The sequence below is a fragment of the Procambarus clarkii genome, chromosome 26 (genome assembly GCF_040958095.1).
Source record: "Procambarus clarkii isolate CNS0578487 chromosome 26, FALCON_Pclarkii_2.0, whole genome shotgun sequence".
Taxonomy (NCBI): Eukaryota; Metazoa; Arthropoda; class Malacostraca; order Decapoda; family Cambaridae; genus Procambarus; species Procambarus clarkii.
The window spans coordinates 21,802,373-21,824,329 of record NC_091175.1 but is presented as its reverse complement, the minus strand read 5'-3'; the positions used below and the strand labels follow the sequence as shown (position 1 = coordinate 21,824,329).

Here is a 21,957-nt window from a genome sequence, read left to right as displayed (position 1 = left end):
GTAACCTACCTTACCCTTCTATTGTCAACCAATGTCTGTTTTTCTTTAAAGAGCGCTGTTTGTCGACATATTTGTATTTGTGCTGCTTTTTCATCTATGTTTTCATTTCTTGTTTTCATCTACTCATTATGCTCAATTAGTATTAAGCTTGTCATTTATGTTTATCATGCCCGAAACGCATTGCGTAATAGTGGCTTTAGGCATTGTATGTACTAGCTCTACTTATAAGTCAACCAATCTTTGTAAAAATTTATTGTATGTATGTACCTTACCTAAATAAAATATTATTATTATTATTGTTTGTTTTCTGCTTCAGAGTGAAATAGGTAACTAGTCGGCACAAGTAGCCGTTCAAGGATTGTTTACCTACGCCAGCTGATGCTGTGTTTTGGTTCTGTCCGTCCCTAGGAAAAATAAGAAATTATTGCTATAAAATTCGTGAAAAAAGCTGTTAAATTTTATTAATGTCGCTGCTATACTCATACCATCTGTCCAAGTGGTAGGTGTAATTTGCCAGTGAGTATTTTTCATATATTGGACATGGTTAGAGTGGTCGCCTTATCTGCGTCATGTTGTAAGTCTACACACAAGGAGAAATACTTGATTTCTTGTTTAGTCTGAACTTTGAAATGTTATACAAATATAATAGAAAATGTTGATATCTCCTCATGGGTTCAGAAGAAAAAAAAGTGTACAAATCCACAAGGGCCGTGACGAAGATTCAAACTTACGTCCGAGATCATCCCAGACGCTGCCTTTATCGACTGAGCTACGACATGGTCAAAAGAGTTGAAACCGAAGTTCTACTGAACTTACTAGATCCTGCAGCCTCTCCGAGACACAAACCAGGGTTTTACGCAACTCCCCCATGCACTCGAGCTATGTCAATAGGCCGTTCTCCCTCTTCGCCCTTACTTCATTACACATAGAAATCACAATAGCGTGATGCATCAAATAAACAAATCCACAAGGGCCGTGACGAGGATTCGAACCTACATCTGAGATATCCCAGACGCTGCCTTTATCGACTGAGCTACGACATGGTCAAAAGAGTTGAAACCGAAGTTCTACTGAACTTACTAGATCCTGCAGCCTCTCCGAGACACAAACCAGGGTTTTACACAACTCCCCCATGCACTCGACCTATGTCAATAGGCCGTTCTCCCTCTTCACCCTTACTTCATTATACAACTTCGTTTCAACTCTTTTTGACCATGTCGTAGCTCAGTCGATAAAGGCAGCGTCTGGGATGATCTCGGACGTAGGTTCGAATCCTCGTCACGGCCCTTGTGGATTTGTTAATTTGATGCATCATGCTATTATGACTTGTGTGTGTAATGCCCGAGGACGTTTTGGAGGCTGGTGTTGCTTCCTTGTGTGGGGTTACAACTTGTACTGATTGGCTGGGCCCCTAAGGCTTAGGTGGTGATTTTGTATTCTAGTCTGCATTGTGTTATGTTTTGTATGTGGTTTGTATGGGATAATTTGCCTTCCATGTGTCCCTTTTTGTTTGAGGGGTACTGCAGTGGGATGTGTCAGGGTCATTTGTGTGTATACTATGTTGTGGTACACAGTTTTTGTATTGGTATACATTCATGTTTATCCTTGAGTTGTGTTTTGTGCTCTCTGGGTTTAGCTGTGTTGCTTTGGTGTATTTTTATTTTTTATTTGTATACTTATTTTATGAAAAAAAGAAAAAAAAGAAAGTAACCTCAATGTTGGGGGGTCACCAGTTACCTTAGTGCTGGAGCTGTGCTTCCAATTGGTATGTTCAAATCAATCAAATCAAATCAAATCAAATCGTTTATTTAGGTAAGGTACATACATACAAGAGATTTTACAAAGAGTGATGGATTTATAGTTAGGGGTAGTACATACAATGCCTAAAGCCACAATTACGCAAAGCGTTTCGGGCATGAAAAACTTAAATGACTAAAGCTTAATACTAATTAAGCATAAAGAGTAAAATGAAAACATGGAATGAAAACATAGCTGAAAAAGCAGCACAAATACAATTCTGTCGACAAGCAGCACTCTTTAAAAAAAAGACATTGGTTGACAATAGAGGGGTAAGGTAGGTTACAGGGAATTTATTAGGTATAGCTTCGTTTTTATCTTAAACTGGTTGAGAGAGGTACAGTCTTTAACATGGTTGGGAAGGTCATTCCACAATCTGGGTCCCTTGATTTGTAGAGCATTTCTAGTTTGATTAAGTCATACTCTAGGAATATCAAAACTGTATTTATTTCTGGCGTGGTGCTCATGGGTTCTGTTACAACCTTCTATGAAGCTTTTGAGGTCAGGATTGGCATTACAGTTTAGCGTTTTATGTTTGCTCTTGGTGGGTGGTTGCGGCCTCTGTGTGTAGGGGTCCCTTATGTGTACTGTACTTTTATTTTGTGAATATTCTGTTGCATCTGTGATGTCAAGTTCCCTTATATATATTAATTTTGTGTGTTTTGATGACATTTTGTACCCGTACGTATGTTGTTTGGTGGGTGAAGTTGTTTCAGTACTTTTTCTGTTTTCCTGTTTGTTTTTGTGCTTTGTTTTGTGATTTGTGTAAAGTTAAGTCAGATTCTGTTCTTCAGCTTTACTACTTTTATTTGTATATATTCTGTGTTTCCGATGTTCTGGTGCTTCGGTACCTTGCCTTTTAATTGTATTTACATGTTTTTAAAATAAAGAAAAAACAGTTATCTACATTGACCATTTTACTACTTCACCATCGCTGCCTACGTAACTATGTCCTCACTGCAACATCACCTCTGCTGCTCCCATTCCCATTCATCCATCACTTTTCTATAGTTATTCAGGATGGAAGTGGGAAGTGATTAGTGAGAACTGCTTCAGACTGGATACAGCATTTCTACCTGGCACTGGTTAGGTGTGCCTTGTGGGGGCTGTGAGTGGTTGATTGGTGTCCAGAATTCCCATCATTAGATCAAGAGTGTGTTGTTACTTTAAATCTGTATTACTTGAGCTTGTATACAGACCAAGAGCCTTTGATAACTTTGGATAGATTCCATCTCAGTGCTCCCAAGGTCCTTATACTGTACAATATAACCCTGCCTGGGTGAGAAATGTGAGAAATACCAATACCAGCATTGCTGGTATTGACATGTTAAACTTGCCTTATTGCAATTTATGAAACTTTTAGAGCTAAGAAATATATTTAATTAATAAAATGTGGTCATAAATGAGCTTCTCACAAGGCTATTAAACTTTTTTGTGTTGTATTAGCACATGAAAAGTTTAGTTGTATGTTTGTATTTACGGGTACCGTATATACAGTATAGTATTATGGAAAGAATATAGTAAACTGGAAATAAAGGCTGTATAACTCTATTTCAGGTATGTTGTAACCTGCAGATTACTCAGAAAGTCTTCATATGAGATTGAGAACTCTCATAGATACTTGTCTTCTGCTCAAGTGACAACTGCCTTACGGCCCTTCTACTTTCTTGTTCATCCGGATCTTTTTGGCCAGCATCCAAGAGCCCAACATGTTAATGATGCTTCCCTCAAGGTACTCAATAGCCATCTCGATTCTCTCATCAAACATGAGAAACCAAGGCCTATTAGCCTCCAGTTCTATGTCAAGAATAAGAAAACACAAGGTATGAATATTAATTTTTGGTTAAATTATGCGGGGCTCCAACTAATATTTCTTATATAATTTTGTTTGTGTTTATAGTTATCTGAAAACAAAAAATATTGAGAATATTGTTACCGTTTTGTTTTGTACATATAGTTTGATCATATTAATATGGTGAATAATTACACATTAATTTATATATATAAAAAGGGGATAAAATTATTGGCATGGAGGGACGTCAGTTTTTCCTCTAAAACTTAACTTTGGTACTGTCAGGCCATAGCTAAACACACCATGCCTTTGAGACCAATCCTTGCCTACTACTAACCAGAACATAAATCTAAAATTGAGAAAAACCAACCAGAAAGTACACACAATGAAACAGGTGACTAGTTGATGGAAATTAGGCACCCCAAGGTCAGCAAGGTGAATGATTAATGCTACAAGGTAAATACCCTAACTGTTACGCACCTGCCCACCACCAGATGGTAGCTTGGGTCTCCCAAGGTGTTGCCCTGTTGCCCTTTTGTGCTTTTACCTGGTGCCACAGACTCAACACCTGCCCCTGCAGGACTTGCTAACTGCTTCACATTTTCAGCTAAGTGGTGACTTTCCCTGGAAAATCAGTTTTGCTGGGAGTACCTAATATTCTTCAAATAATTGCTTGTTTTGTTGTGCCTATGCTTTCTGGTAGGATTCCCCTAGTTGTGTGGATAATCTCTGATCCCAAGCTCTTCTTGCATCGTCGAGTGAGTCTGGTTCTCACACAAGTGAGACTGGTTCTGGTTCTGGTTCCCAGTGGCAGCTTGTGGAAAAATAGCTTGGAGAGACTGCATCACTGCAAGCTTCACTATCATATAGCATGAAACCTCTATTTATGTCTCGTTTTAATGAAAATGTTCAAAATTTGGTTATGCAGTAAATACATTGAAAATAACATACCTGTACACTATAAAGACTTTTTGTTATGACAAATTTGTCTGTTCCTTATTATTCTAGTGTGAGGTTGGAGTCATACACTTGGCAGTGAGTGTCTGTGGGGACCACAGTTCAGCGGTTCCTATGAGCGAGCTGCCACTGCTGGTTCCCAGTAGGCAATGGATAGGTTTCAAAGTCCTCGTGTGTTGGGCTAAGTTTGGGTCCTAATAGAGCTAAGCTTGGAGAGCTACTCAAGGATTTCTTCCATATTTTTTTTTTTTTTTTAAATCTCTGGAAAATAATTTTTTCCCATTATATGCAAACTTAAGTTTAATATCTGTATTTTCAGTACTGTATCTGTATATGCAGGAAATTAAAAAACTGCATCCTTCACAAATATCAGAGACCAGGTGTATATCTGAGATTACTGCATTTTCATTAATTCCAAACTGCTCATTTTCTCATTTTGGAACATCATCAGTATGTATCATTAACCATGTCTGTGTTCATGGAAATTTTATTTTCAGGTACCCTAAACACAATAGCACTTAAGCTGAATAAAACATCAGCTCGGGACACTGTGCAAAGAATTCTTAGTGATTTTGATCTTCCTACCAAATATGTAGATAATCTTCCCGAGACACTGCACCAGCCGGATAGGAAAATAAACTATCATCGACCATTTTATGATAGCACAAGACCCTTCAACCCAGAAGATGAGCTCTATACAGCCAGGAGAGAAAAACTATAGTAAGCTTTCTGTGATGTTTTTTAAAATTTCTTTTTTGTTTTTGGTTTGTTTAAAAATGTTTGCCAAGCAAAGAAAAGTACCATAGTACAGTATGGTAAAGTTGCTAACACCAGTCAGTTATCCCAAGATAAAAACCGAATTCTATTACTACCTAAAACATGGTACTGTATAAATATATAAATATACAGTAACTTGTTTTGGTATATATTTCCTACAACATGTCCTCATTGCACAAGCCTATACTCATTACACACACCTGTAATTATTGCTTCCCCCCCATTCCCCCCCGTATACAATCCACTAGCCTGTAATTATTGCCTCCCCCCGTACACAATACACTAGTCACTGCCTTCATACGAACCATATCGAACTGTCTTCTTTTGTTCACTATTTAATTGTTTTTTTTCTTCATGTTATCTCCATTTTACCAATTCCCACTTTGCTGTCTTTCTATCCAGCAGGAATGGTTTTCACAAAGTTTCACTTGCCATTCTATTATGTTCTTACAAAACTCCAAATACTTTTCCTATGATTTTTCTATTCTATTCTTATATAAATCCAAATACTCTTCCTCTGCCATTCTAGTCTACGTTTTAGAGCCTCAAATACTTTTCTATTTGAAAAATCTGTATTTATCGTTCACTTCAATCTTTTATGCGTTTCTTCTTTTTCTATTTTTCAGTCTTCTATATATTTTTCATATTGCACATTTCATATGGCTACATGTCATTCCTGTGTCATTGATCAAAAAAATTTAGTATTAAAGCATTATACCTTTGAACTGGATTATAATTTATTAATGCAGTTCCTGGCTCATCAAGAATATGGGGGAAGCTGAGCGAAGATTAGCTGTCAGTGAACCAGTTCGTCAAGATATTATACGACTTCGACTTTGGTTGATAGAAGAGCTTAATTTGACTCGCTTGTCTTGGCAGCGAGGACTTGGCCTAACACACCTGCGAGGATGCCTTCAGGGACTTATAGCTTTAACCACACATCATCAGGAAATCAAGGATGTTTTGCAGGGTAAACACACTTTATTTATTAGACTAATGTTAATTGTAAGATTTCTATATAATGTTATGTAGTTTAAGTTATGCAGTTCAGTACAATGCACCCACAAGAATTTGGCCCCTCCGTTTAACAAAATCCTGTAAACCACTGATTCCTAAACTGGGGGTCATTGCTCCATTGGGGGGGGGGGAGGCCTTTTTGCAATATGTAAGGGGCCATAAGATGAAGCAGCGCTTTATTCCCTACCCTTTGGTTTTGATGCAATGGGTAAGGGGTAAATAACCAGCTACTGTAGTAGAGTGAGCTCACAGGATGGTAAACAGAAATTTAATACTGAGTGATTGATAAGGATGCTATATGAAAAAGGGGAAATGACCCCTAAAGAGTTTGGGAACCACTGCTCTAAACAACAGATCAGATCTGATCACTAGATTTTTCCTGAGAAATTCAAATTTCTCAGAAAAATTTTGGATTTCAAAGGAGGATGCAGTGAAACCCAGATTGTTAGTACAGTATGTCATGTAAAGTCATATATACATCAAATCATATCTTTTCTGGGAAGAGCCCCTTTGGCATTTTCCTGAGCTACGCACTGGGGAACTTACAAACCTTCAGTACCACACCAGGCACTAACAATTATTAATTATTAACAATTATTTCACTAGGACCTAACAAAAACCAGCACAGGGCCTGATTAAGAATTTTTGAAGCCCTAAGCAGCGAAGAGATTATGGCACCCCGATATACCCTATATGTAATTTAAAATAGAAACGATAGTAAACTGTAAAATACTGTATACTGTATATATATATTCTAATGAATCGATATCATTATTTATATGAAACTAAATGCCTATTATTCCATTGCCCTCTTGCTTTGAAGATACATTACATACTATAATTATATTAAAACTGTATGAATATTTTTTAATTTATTATGGGCCACTATTTTATGGGTCTTGGTTCAGCTACAACACACTGCACCATGGTCAATTGTAAATCTGGCACTGGAAAAAAACTTTTGGGGATCTCTCTTTACTTGAACCCCTAAGCACATGCTTATTGATTAATCTAGGGCTGGATCAGCAACAGGATTTAGTCCAGTTAGTAAAGGCATTTTGTATAAGGTGATCATATCGCCTCATTGCTCTCTATCTACTAGCTTTGGCGTGTTTAAAGCCTTGGATCTCTCCTCGTGGCTCTCTTTATTTTTTTAGGGTTGGAAAAAATTTGATTACATGTCATTGCACTTTTTCAAATGTGGGAGAGAAAGTGAAATTGTGAGAATGTGAATGTGAGAATGAGTGTGTGAGAGTTTAATTCCCTAAGTGTAGTTACAGGATGAGTATCATGACCAGAGAATAAAAGAACATAAACATAGTATAAGAACTGGTCAAGAGTGCAATGCATTATTTTTTCACTCAAGAGATTAAAATCATTCAATTTAATGAGTTAATTCATGCAAAATTGTGGATTGTAAATCAGTTACTGAAAGAAATATTATTAAATCATCATTTATCAAAAAAGTAGTAAATTAGATAATATTAATATCAGTCCATGATTATACAAATTAAATATCTTTATAATTGGTAAGATTTGTGAAAGGTATAAAAATAGTGTAGGAATGAAAGAATACCCAGTTAATATCCACTTAATCATCTCACCTCCACTAATTGATGTTTTAGCTTATGGTTTTTTGTCTAGCCAGGCATAGTTGGGTATATAATCCCAAACTCTTATGTCATCCTTCCCTATTTTCTTGACAATGTGTTGAAACACGAAAACGTTCGGAACTTTCATCAGAACATAGTGGATACTTACTCATAACCGAATCATATGTTTTTTGTGATTATTCTGCACTGTACAGTATATGAAAGTATCTACCCATATTTGGCATCAGTAACACACTATGCAGCAGGAAGTATATTGAAGATACAGTATTAAGGTTTCTTTTATCAACAGGTCGAGCAATTCATTTTGGGAATGAAACTGGTGTGAGTTTGGAGGGAAATGTCATTCTTAGTACGTCTGAAGTTCGCAATCAATGGCTAAAGGTCGGTTGTTTACAGTTATAAATTATCTTTTGTAAAAAATATTTGTTAAGCTCAGAAGTACTTTTGCAATATCTCTTGTTAGCACAAGTAGTTTAACCACTGTACTACGCCGAGCACCCTAAGGGGATCTGAGAGTTGTGCTTTTTTTTTTTTTATTAATTAGGCTATATTTTAATGATTTTTAATGTTTTCATCACTCTTGGTGTTTTGAAATGAAAATGGTTGAGTTTGGAAACATTTTGACATTGAAGGGGTAAAACAGAGGAATGTATGTCAAGCCAACACAAACTGTCGCTGGAAGGACTGCAGGTGAGACACTCTTAACACTTTTGAATTCTGATGATGGTCTTGATGTCATAAAACCAAAATACGCAGGGGCCTTGATGACTAACCCCGTCATCAATTAATAAATTTATAAAATTTCCATTTATTGTCCGCATATTATGGGACTGGTTTTAAAATGCGCACCATGATATTGCGAACAGTTTGATACCACAATGAATGATGTAGTACAAAAGGTAGTGAGAAAGGTGAGACGAGTATAAACATTTGAGAGTGGTTTGTACGCTCGTGGCCAACGCTCGGCTTACTGTGCGGATTAATAAATGTGTAAAAATTACATTTTTTATCTGAATATTATTGGACTGAGTTTAAAATGTGCACCATGATATTGCAAACAGTTTGATAGTTTCAACAATTTCATTCATATTGCAAACAATATGAATGACATAGCATGTAAATTGAGATGAGAAAGCTGAAAAGATTATAAACATTTGAGTGGTTTGTGAGCTCATGATCAACACTTGGCCTACCTTGTGGTGCGCGGCGTGTCGCCTGCCGGGCACGCGAAAGTGTTAACAAACCACCTGATCATCATAGAGAGGGTGATCCACACACTTCATAACACCAGATGTGAAGAGTGGTGAAGAAAATCAGACCAGCAAAGTACAAAACCAGGCCCACCCTCTGAAAAAGACAGAGCCACAGAAAATGCCCAAGTCGGATACCAAGCAAGCAGCACCAGAGACCAAGGCCGGGCCAACCACCAAGGAGCCAGAAGGACCACCATTCTGCTTACATAATCCAACACCGCCAAAACAGGGAGAAACAACCAGACCAACAAAAAAAAAATCCAATTCTGCCAACAAAAAAATTCCAGTTCTGTTAAAAAAATTCCAGCTATTCCAACAAGTTGGCCTATGTTTATTGAGACCTTGTTAAGCCTTAGTACAGGTTTCCTAGCTGTCCTTGACAATGAGAATTCAACTCTTCTGTCATGTTAGGGACTCTAATCATCCTATAGATTGTTGGTCTTCTAAAAAAATAATATTTCCTGCCTCTACTCTGCACAGATGTCGTCTTGTCAAATCAGCAACATACACAACATGCCCAACATGAACCTTAGCCCTAACTTTGTTGCTGTTGACTCTTCCGTTTCACAGTACAGTACATACAGTACTTAAATGCTCTAACCTTCTTAACAAACGTGAGCAAGTCAAGCCTGGCCTCGGGCCAGACTTGGGGAGGAGAAAAACTCCCAGAACCCCATCAAGCAGGTATCAAGCATGCAGACTTAAGCTTTGCTCCTGTCTTTTATTCTTTCCCCCTTTTCTTATTCTTACTTTCATCCTATTCAATGATTGGGATGAAAGGTATTCTTACCTTTTTCTCTTACCTGCTCATCTCTCATCTCACTCTTTATTTACTCTTGTCCCTTCCTCTCTTCTGTTAAATAACTTGATAATGGTTCAGGATGGACCAAAACAACATCGTTTTCTATTTTCTGATGTGTGGTTTGGTCACATATCTTCAGTTACACTATTTTGACTCATTGTATGAATATAATAAAATGCTTTAGATACAATTCTATCTATTAGTATTGTAGTTTTTCAAGTGAAATTTTGTGTGCTACTGTATTACAATTGCTATAAATAGAATTAAATGTCACTTAGTAGCATTTCAGTAGTTGCTCTCAGATTATGTCATTGGCACCTTAGGGGAATTTTACATCTATGCCAAATTTGTCTCAATACCTCAATCTACCAGAGGCAGGCATAATAATATAATGTCTTGCCTATCCATAGGGTAGAGAGCATGAAGGGGAGCAAATATCAGCCAACTATCAAGGTGAACTACTTACAAAGACTTTAAAGGCAGTCAGAAAGCACTTAACCACTCTCTGAGAAATGTTGGAAGATTATTGAACTATCAAGCAAAGTTTTTGTAACGAGTTAACAACTGCCAAACTGTTTTGCCCTACTGCCACCAGGTGGTAGTTAAGTCTTTGCTACAGGGCCCAGAAAAGATAATCCTGAAACAAAAGCTGAAATGGACTATGGCAGAAGATATGTGCAATATAAGTATCATACGTGCACATGAATATACTGTTATGAATAATTCAGCAAGTGCTGACAGCCCTCACAGGCCAGCACAATATTGCCAGTGTGGAGGAACAAAGAATGATTGACTTATATAATATTTTTAACTGTTGTTTATTATAATGTCAAAATTGTAACATTAGGTGAAGCCTTGAAATAATAAACAAAATGTTAGCAGCAGCAAAATCATGTGATAAGCACATCAAATAGCTGAATCACTGTTCAAAATATGCACTAACAAATACCAGAAATATTCACACTATCCTCAATCTAAAACATGTATAATATCAAAGATACAAAGTAGTGAATCTACCTGAGAACATCTATCTACACGCTGCAATCTAGTTCCTATCTCAGAATGCTTGTTGCCTTCTTCCCCACCTTCCCCTTGTCAGTTGGGACACTTGGACAGCAAGGCGCAAGATACGGTAAAAATCATTTACTTGGTTAAACTACGTACTTGTGGATGGCTGTCACTGGTGCTTGTTTTCAGTACCTGTTTGTGTGAGGCCACGACCATGTAGCCATAACAACGTTCTAAGATTGAACCACAGTCACATGGATGTCTTCAAGTCCAAAGGATAGAGATACTGTATAGCAGCAGTCTCCACTAGAACTATGTAACTGTGTTGTTCTGAGCTCCAGGCGGAATAATGAACCGAGTGCCTCACCAAGGTAGGTCAGGCTACACCTGGGTGGTAATAGGGAAAGACAATGTGGCGAGTTCTGAACTTGTTAAAGAGTATTATTTTGTAGTTCAGTGATATCCAAACATTTCTCAAAGGGAGATTGAGTACTCTATTTTGTTACTACTATTAAATTCTTGTGGGCAAATTGCTTCAATAGTGGGTTGATCTTTAATCCCCTCAGAAGGAACAAGACGATGTGTAGTGTTTGTTCCCAGTGGGCTGTGATTATCACCGGGTCTGAGCAAGGTAGTGTTGATGACATAAGCTGAGGGAGATACGGAGCAGGCAGTACGCAGTCCAGAAACAAAAACTATTATTTGTGAAGTTTATTCAGATTATGATTTTTCACAAGTTGCATATATTTATAGGTTATATGCAAACTTCCTGAGCAAGATCCAATGATCCAGCGAATTCCTGGCATGCAGAAAGCTGTTTCAAATGCTTTACGAGAGATTCAAGTAACTCATCGGTAAGATTTTTCTTCCATTCAGGAAGCTTGTGTTGGAAGATCTTACTGTATATATATTACAGTATATTTAATTTAAATGTTTTATGAAATTTATTTTGAATTTGGTCATACATATTTTGCCTATCTCTGTTGGTAGAAAAGTAGCTTAACAGTATTTAGTTAATTTATTAAACAGTTACTACATACAGTAAAAAACTTCCCATTTATACATTATTCTCATGTAACTACAAATATGGAAAACATGTTTTTGAGCACAGTCATTTGGTTGGCCCTTAAGGTAAGATAAGCTCTGACCAACCTTTAGTCTTCAACACTTTTGTAGGAGTTCTCCTTTGTGATCTTATAAGAAGGCCAGATGAAGTCTCCATCTAGTAGCCAATTACCTGCCAAACCAAGCACCAGAGCATGCAACAATGCTGTGTTCTGCATAAGATATCTTTCCTTGAAATCTAGGTGAAGTATGACAAGCACTGCCACAAAGAGAATCAACTCCTAGTGAAAGACCAAAAACTGTGCAGTGCAAGTCAAGCCACCAAGCCACTTTATATTGCTTGAATTATGGTTTAAGCAAGATCTCTGCCACTATTTGCTATACAAGTTGCAATAGATCTGAATTAGAAACTCCATATATGAAGATTGGCAAAGAGTCTGGAACAGTATGAATACAGCCACTCAATTTACTGCAAGAGAAACAGAGCATGATAGGGTAACAGACTGGAACACATGGCTAGAACACAAGGAAACCTAGACTGAACTGACTATGAGCCAGGCAAAATCATGTTGCCCAGAAAAAAGCGGTATCCAGTTTTTCTAAGACCCGAAGCAGGAGTGTGACTGGAGGAAACAAAAGTATAATCTCCTAATTGCAATCTATGTACATGGTCTCCACTGAGGATGCATCTTGATTATGAAATGGGGTCATACAGACAGGCAACATGTGGTTCTGCACAGATGCAATGATGTCCATCAGACACACGAAATGTGTGGCAGATCCCTGAAAAGTTACGTCATCCACCAGGAATCGGAGAACCTCTTTCTATCAGCGTGGAATCAGTGGCTTCCCTCCTACGTGGCTCCATTCCCCGTTTACAAGACTCTTATTGTGGATACTTTTCAGCTAAACTGTAATTGGTGAAGGTTCATTTATCTGTTCCTACTAGTTCAGCTGTTGCTTCTGTTGTCTAGACTGGAGACTTTTGCAGGCAGAATAGTCTTCTGCTTCCTTATTGGCTGGCTCAGCTGTGGTTCCAAGTCTTTCTAGCTCATTGTCTGAACCCATGACATTTTCCACATCTCCGCTTCTTACAGCAGATTGGGCCGGAGTCGTTCCTTGCTGATTGAGGCTCTCCTCCAATCTTCGCATTTTCTTTTATTTATCCTGGACTATCACCATCTGCATGTTCCTCTAGTAGCTGCCCTGTTAGTGTTCCAACTGCATCTTTCGTTATGGCAACAGTATGAAGTTTCTTAGTAATCCTTTTTTCTGTTCCTTTCTCTTCGTTGCCTCTCCATTTTTATCTCAGTGGTACTGTTCTTTTTGTCTTGGGTGTTCTTCGGATGGGCACCTCATACTGAATACAGTACTTTCACCTCTTATTGCTCAGTTCTAGCAGAGGTGCTTTTGTTGCCGTTTGGTGATGACACTTCGTCAGTGCCATTTTGCAAATTCTCATGCATTCTTTCACCCCAGCCTGGTCATTCTCCTCCTAGTCTTCTTGATCTCTTGACTGATTTTGGTTTTTAGTTCATTTCCTCAGTTTTCCATTTCATCTTCGGTCTGTGACTTTATTTCTCGAAATTTTTTCTTTACCTGCAACTGGTTGTCTGGCTTGAGAACCCTCTTTGGAAGCAGGGGTTCTGTTCCTTTGCAGCCTTCTTTTCTGGCTAAGGATGAGATACAGCATCTGCTTTCGAAGGGAGTCCTTTGGTAGATATGACTTGGTATGCTTGGCAGGGGTGCATCATCTCTTATATCTGGTTGGAGCTGTCCACTGTTATTTGCACACAACTTGAGATGTTTCAGGGGACACGTTTGTTGACTTGGTGTTCATGGCCCCCTTGTTCCAGGGCCCATCTCACGTAGGTCATGTGCAGTATCAAAGTCTAACCAGCCTGCGGTCTACCTTCAGGATCCATGATGGAAGGAGGAAGTACTGTATGCAACTTTGTCCACTTTTCTGGGGAACTGTGACTTTGGCTGATATTCAGGTTTGGGGTTTTGGCATTCAAATAGTGCATTGCTGGGTCTATCTGGTATATGTTTCTGGTCTGTGCTAGGCTTTAGTGGCTCTGGGTAGAGTTACCCCACCATTAATTCCCTCTCCTTTGAGGTCATGAACTTATGCTTTCCTCCTCCCTTGGTGAATCCCCTTTTTTTCTTTTTTGTTCTCCATGGTGAAATAGCAACAGGCAGCCACCACATTAACCCTCCTGTGTAAGTCAGTGTTGCATTTTGGCCCCCAGATCAGCTTGCTGACTGTTCTGGGAGCTTCCGGTGTACACGGACCAGGTTTTGGTTTTTGGTATTCTGTAGTCTCTGACTTGCAAGAGCCTGATGTAACCAGAAAGGTGAGGAGCTGAGCAAAGTGGCTAGCAACAGGGTTTTTTTCTCAGTTTTGAATAGATCTCAAATTCCCAAAATCACCTTGTAGAGAGATCCAGAGTCTGATCCTGGCTTCTGGTGGGTCAGCACGAGTCTCGGAAGTCTGGTGTAATTCCTAAGGCTTTGCTATACAGTATCAGTGTGTTCGCATATCTCCTGAGGGCCCCCACCCCTCCCCATCAGAAAGGATATTTATTACATTCGACAACTGATTTTTTATTTTCATCTGAGCGTAAGCTGCTAATGATACCATCCTGATACAGTACAAGAATCCACTGGATACAGCTATGATAATACAGTTTGCATATACATAGCGTACATATTTTATTATCTTCAGATAAAGTTGACTCTAAAATAAATGAGGCCTGAAGTTTGTTTTATGCAGACAGTAAAATTCTGGTAATATTTGTTTGCAGAAAATTTTTGTTCATGAGGTGTAAGAAATATATATTATTCCTTAAATTTATAAATGTATTTGAATTTCAGGAAATACCAACCATTTGTGCTTGTGGAACATTACATTCAGCATCTTAGACGTCTAGTTACATCCCTTGGAGATTATCAAGGTCGTGAAGGCTTCCCAAAATCTTGGCCACAAACACTGTCTTCTCTACAGCTTGTGGTAGAATCGTAAGTACTGCATGTGAAATCTTGATTACTCTAACAATATGTCTGGACAATTACTGGTTATATATATAATACAATACAATGCTTATTCAAAAGAATGTGTGTACAAAGGACATAAGATTAATGTACAAGTTGTCGGGACAGGAGTTGCACAATCTATGAAGCCACTATTATGCAAAGCTTTTCAGGCAAAAACAAAAAAAAAAATAGACAAAAAAATATTTTCTGTGAAGAGCTCCTTCGACTCCCCGGAGCTATACTGGGCTGATGTGTATATATTAGACCATGACAACAGTCAAGCGATAGAGTTCCAAGCCTACCGGAGATCACGAACCAGAACCTGGCCCTCCCCTCAGAGAGGCACGAGGAGCAATGACCAATAGACATCTCCATGTAGTTGGATGCAGTCTATATCTGCCATCTACCAAGTCAGGCACTCAGAAAGGTTGGAATATCAAAACAAACTACTGTACAGCTGGTTAAAAATTACAAACCGAACGCCGAACAAGTAAGCAGAACTCCCCAATCAGAAAACAAGCAAACAAGCATGACATCACCCCAGCCGCTACGCTGCTGTCTGTGCAGCTTCCCCCCTCCCCCGGAGGGTTAAGAGGAGACCCCAGACTTCCTGTGCCGGCCACCCAACCCCTTTTCTGAGGTTGTTGTCTCATATGGGGGTCTATCGACTCTGGCTCCAATCCTTAAGCAGTGCTGTGCCGTGTGGTGGTGTGTGAGCGAGGTGTTATTCCAGAAGTACTGGGGCTGCATGCGCCTAGGGTTCCCTTCAATATGTGCCCTGTAAGTACTGCCCTTGCAGTTTGGGGTTACCTTCCACAAACTGTTTGGGGGCTACCTCCGCAGGTTTTTTATGCTGCTTGGAGATTGCCCGGCCTTGGGGTCAGCTTTTTTTTTCTACCCCTGTTTGGCCTTGGGTAGGAGGAAGCATCATCGCTGGCAGGGGTGCAAAGTACTGTGCAACTGTCTTATAATACGCATAGCGGCCAGTTCTGATCCTCCTGGAGACGTTGTGCTTTTGCAGGGTGTTTATTTTCTTTTGTTTTGTTTTGCCTGGTGTGGGTCAAAGTCATGCAAGTGGTTCTACAGCCTTGTCTGGCTGTAGGACCACTTGTATGATTTTGGTGGTCCTCCACTAGGTCCTCGTGATTGCACACGTCGCAGGGGTTCAGCATTTTGCTTGTTTGTTTGGTAGTTCTGGGATAACTGGATAGCAGTATCTTGCCTGTGCTTCCCTTAGTAGTCAATCTAAGGGCCCTGGAAACCCCCATTGGGGCTCATTGGTCCAATGGATGCATCCTCTGAGTCCCATCTCACTTTGAGCGAGTTTGAAGGTTGCTCTGTCCCATTGTCTTAAGGGTGACACTCATCATCTTTACCCCCTCACAGGGAAGGGGGAAACTGTGCAGACTGCAGTGTGGCGGCTATGGTGATATCATGCTTATTTGCTTGTTTTCCGATTGGGGAGTTCTGCTTGCTCGTTTGACTTTCGGTTTGCAATTTTTAATCAGCTGTAGTTTGTTTTGTAATTCGTACCTTTCTAGGTGCCTGACCTGGTAGATGGCAGATATAGACTGCTTCCAGCTACACTGGGGTGTCTATAGGCCATTGCTCCTTGTGTCTCTCTGAGGGGGCCAGGTTCTGGTTTGTGGTCCCCAGTAGGCTTAGAACTCCCTTGATTGACTGTTGTCACAGTCTAATATACTGTATACACATCAGCCCGGTATAGCTCGGGAAGCCTCTGGGTCTCGCCCAGAAAATGGCATTTCATTACATTCAACACTGTTTTTTTTTTTTTTACAAAGGTGTGAGGGGGTAAGGCACTTAATGTTAAAAAATAAATAAGCTATAAGCTTACATGATGTCTATTTTATTTTAGTTAAGTTATTCCTAACTAAACTAATTATCAGGGGACAGGAAATCGGTACTTTATGCCTATCAAAGTCTCCCTTGGCCAACTACTAAGTTTTCCCAGGATGCAACCAACAACAGTTGCCTAACTCCCAGGTTCCTATTTACCACTAGGTGAACAGATCCATCAGGTGAAAGGAAACATACCAAATTGATTCTGTCCTGCCCATGGATTGAACCCGGGTCCCTCGCTTGTGAGCCAAGGACATACACCACTGTACTATGCTCAGGTTTACATTTATGAAGAGAAATTAGTGTTCGCTTTTTTTTTTTAATGGATTATTTACCTATGGTGCCTATTATTTTGTAGAGCCGCTGGTCCACTGATGCTGTCTCCAACTGGCCAGATTCTAGCTCCGTCCTCGTGTCCGCCATGGCTACTCGTCAACTTCATTACAGAAAATATGGAGCAAGCAGAGAAGATAATTGGTGATTATGAAAGGTATGTAGGAAGAAGTAGGTTTGAATTTAATGTAAACAGGAAGAGATTTAAAACATTATTATATTCATTGATGATAGAATACATACTGTACCCTATTTATTTTGTTGTTTATAGCAGTAGCAGTAATCGATAGATAACTTGTGTAATGTTGTTGCATTCATAGTTGTAGATAATAGTATCTAATGAACATAAGAAATCTATCTATTTCCTTGACACCATCTCCCACTAAACATTCTTATGTGTACATAACACCTTATTCTTCCACATTGTTCTGTCTTCCTACCTTTTAACTTTCCACTTCTGTACTCTGTTTTTGCCAGCTTTATAAACTTTGTCTACTTAACCAAACCATCTAGAACTGTATTGTATTGTATTGTATTCTATTCTAATGGGAAGGTCACCTCAGGATTTTCCCTAATGTATACTCTGAGTAGCTACACTTTAGACCTGCAGGTTTATGGAACAAAGCCCTATTTTGCCATGTATTTATCTTTAAGCTCGAGTTGAGCAATTTTGTCATTTACCATTTATTACTGGAATGTCTCCCCATGTACAGATCAAAGGCCACTTGTATTATACATATCAATGTTTGCCATCCTTACTTCTGTGTGAGGTAAACGTATGTCTTCTAGCATTAATTGTTTTTTTACCAGAAAGGGTGTCATGAGGTAGACATTGTCAAACATAATACAGTATATACTGTACTGTACTTTGTAAGAAATGAATCTGCTTTTCTTAAACAAAATCTCAGCATTATATATAAATAAAAATATCTCGGCCTAATAAAAATTGAAGTAATGTTTTGGAAAGTGGATTTCTCTAAATGTTAATCTACATTTAGAAAATAAATACATGAGAAATGAAGGTTTAAGCAGATAAATACATTGTGAGATTGTATTTCATTTGTCATTTCAGTATTCGAGACAAAGAAAAAGATTTATATGAAAAGTGCAAAGAAGAACTTGGATTAGAATTTTTAGAAAATGACGATTCTGTAATGCCAAATATGATGATAGAGTGCCTTGAACGACTTTTGGATTCCGCCTACCGCCTTTCACCGCTCCTGTCAGGTGCACGTCTATGGATTACACATTACTATGCTGTAATGGTAGATGGGGAAGTTTGTATTCCCTGGAACTGGGACCAGGAAAAGTTTTGAAGTTATCCTATTATTTTTTCGTATGTCTCGGTTGTTATGTGTCTCTATCTTATATACTGTATATATTTTCACCAACACGGCTGAATACATATTTGTTCAACTTGAATGGACTGCTATTCTTTGTTATGAATTGCCTGTATATTGTAGAAATTAGCTGACAAAAATTTCATAATTTGTTAAGTGAAACAAATTTGTTTAGTGAAAATATCTGTTCGAGAGGGGACAAATATATATATATATATATATATATATATATATATATATATATATATATATGTCGTACCTAATAGCCAGAACGCACTTCTCAGCCTACTATTCAAGGCCCGATTTGCCTAATAAGCCAAGTTTTCATGAATTAATGTTTTTTCGTTCACCTAACCTACCTAACCTAACCTAACCTAGCTTTTTTTGGCTACCTAACCTAACCTTACCTATAAATATAGGTTAGGTTAGGTTAGGTAGGGTTGGTTAGGTTCGGTCATATATCTACGTTAATTTTAACTCCAATAAAAAAAAATTGACCTCATACATAGAGAAAAGGGTTGCTTTATCATTTCATAAGAAAAAAATTATAGTAAATATATTAATTCAGGAAAACTTGGCTTATTAGGCAAATCGGGCCTTGAATAGTAGGCTGAGAAGTGAGTTCTGGCTACTAGGTACGACATATATATATATATATATATATATATATATATATATGTCGTACTTAGTAGCCAGAACTCACTTCTCAGCCTACTATGCAAGGCCCAATTTGCCTAATAAGCCAAGTTTCATGAATTAATTGTTTTTCGACTACCTAACCTACCTAACCTAACCTAACCTAACTTTTTCCGCTACCTAACCTAACCTAACCTATAAAGATAGGTTAGGTTAGGTTAGGTAGGGTTGGTTAGGTTTGGTCATATATCTACGTTAATTTAAACTCCAATAAAAAAATTGACCTCATACATAATGAAATGGTTAGATTTATCATTTCACAAGAAAAAAATTAGAGAAAATATATTAATTCAGGAAAACTTGGCTTATTAGGCAATCGGGCCTTGCATAGTAGGCCGATAAGTGCGTTCTGGCCTATTAGGTACGACATATATATATATATAATACACTGTATATGTATAATTTATGATTTCAGGGGTTCCATTTGTTAAAAGTAGGGGCTAAAATAATAAAACATCACTAGAACAAGATTCAAAGAATTTGTATAAATAAATGTAATGAAAACACTTACGTTTTAATAGTAAATGTATCTTCATATTCCATATATAATTTGATGTGTTCTGCAGTGTAATCAATTAATGGCAGTTCTGTATAACCACTGACTGTTGTACGAGCCCCTATATTTGGCTGTTACTGGGGGTGTGTGGCTGTTGTGGGGGAGGGGTGGGTGTGGCTGTTACAGGGGTGTGTAGCTGTTATGGTGGGGGGGGGGGGGTATGGCTGTTATGAGGGAGGGGGTATCTGGCTGTTACAGGGGGTGTGGCTGTTACAGGGGTGTGTAGCTGTTACAGGGGTGTGTGGCTGTTACAGAGAAGGTGTGGCTGTTACAGAGAGGGTGTGGCTGTTACAGAGAGGGTGTGGCTGTTACAGAGAAGGTGTGGCTGTTACAGAGAGGGTGTGGCTGTTACAGGGAATGTGGTTGTGGCTGTTACAGGGAATGTGGCTGCTATAGGGCATGTGGTTATAAGGCATTACCAGCCATTTTGGTATAACACTGTCCAGGACTGTTAGCCTATTAGGCCCATTGAGGTCCTCCTGGACAAAACTACTCGTGTACTCACCCATCCAGTTACTTGCCAAACCTATAATTCTTAATCTGAATAACCGTAGTGACAAGCCTGTGTAAGGAACCAATGTGCGCCAGTATGAAAGATACCATATATTTATATACACGAATAACACTGTACATATATCTTGCATCTTTTTTTTTTTATTTAGTTGCCACTTCCTCTTTTGTAAGATCATTAGACAATAGATTCCTCTTTTGTAGGGTGAGTACCCAGTTGGTCCTTTTTTTGTAGGATAAATTATAAGATTTCTTCTTTTAGTGGACCATTTAATCAACTATTTCCTGTTTTGTAGGAACTGTTGTTAATTGTTGCTATGTTTGTAGGAGTATGGTCAGTTGCTAATTACTTGTCAATTTCTTCCTCTTTTGTAGAACCAGGTGTCAATTATTTCTGCTTGTATATAGGACCAGTTGTACATTACTACTTCTTTTGCAGGACCAGGACCAGTTGTCAATCACTCCTTCTTTTGTAGGACCAGTTGTCAATCACTCCCTCTTTTGTAGGACCAGTTGTCAATCACTCCCTCTTTTGTAGGACCAGTTGTCAATCACTCCCTCTTTTGTCAATCACTTCCTCTTTAGAATGCAATCTACCATTTTGCTCTCTTTGTCTTTTCCTCCCTTTCATTTCTTTTTCTTATTGATAACTGACCCTTAATCCACCCAGAAGATTCCTGTTGATCAATGAATATAATTTATTATAGAATAAACTGCTTACAACTATCATTTGCTCTGTTTTAACAAAATTCTCGATTGTATCATCAGTCACCATCTAAAATGAGAACCACATTCTAGTCTATTGTGAGAACCTTCTGCTAGTATTGTGAGACCCTTCTGTCAGTATTGTGAGACTATTATCTAGTATTGTGAGAACCTTCTAGTATTGAGAGACCCTTCTGTCAGTATTGTGAGACTGTTCTGCTAGTATTGTGAGACTCATCTGTCAGTATTGTGAGACTTTTCTGCTAGTATTGTGAAAACCAATAGTGAGAACCTTCCCACTACTGTGGGAAGCTTAAATATTGCATATTAATGCCTCTCTGCCTCTCCTCGTGTTTTTCAGTTCTGGAAGCCATTTTGTAGCATGCCTTTGCACCTTTTCCAGCTTATTAATGTGCTTCTTGAGATACAGACACTGTGTGTGTGTGTGTGTGTGTGTGAAAGAGAAAATGAAAGTTTATCTTTAAGTCCTCCCAAGGTCAAACTACTGAGCCTCTCCAGGATGCAACTCTACACCAGTTGACCAAGTTCCAGATATTTATTTACTGCTAGGTAAATAAAGGCATTAGGTAATAGGAAGAATGCACAACCATTTATGTCCTACCCAGGATTCTCGGATGAGAGTCGAGACCAACCCCAACTGTAGTGGTGATTTCTGGACAAAGCACACCCTGCCTTTCACTGTTATCAAACATAATGCACATTATATTTACAATACATCATCTTCAGTAGCATCTGTCACATATTTTCTTTACTATGGATTTTGTACAATGTATGGTAGAAGAAACTTAATAGAAAGGTCAGCCATATAAACCAAAGTCA

General features: G+C 38.6%; 1 protein-coding gene across 1 annotated transcript; it reads left to right on the top strand.

Moving 5' to 3' along the window:
• The first annotated feature begins 341 nt into the window (after positions 1–341).
• On the top strand, positions 342–18,913 carry LOC138349863 (T-cell activation inhibitor, mitochondrial-like). The gene is made up of 9 exons (XM_069331977.1): positions 342–499; positions 3,355–3,620; positions 5,044–5,266; positions 6,073–6,293; positions 8,243–8,334; positions 11,770–11,870; positions 14,959–15,102; positions 17,336–17,467; positions 18,383–18,913. The coding sequence occupies exons 1-9, from the start codon at positions 465–467 to the stop codon at positions 18,624–18,626; spliced, it is 1,458 nt and encodes a 485-aa protein (XP_069188078.1). The 5' UTR covers positions 342–464; the 3' UTR covers positions 18,627–18,913.
• The last annotated feature ends 3,044 nt before the right edge of the window (positions 18,914–21,957 follow it).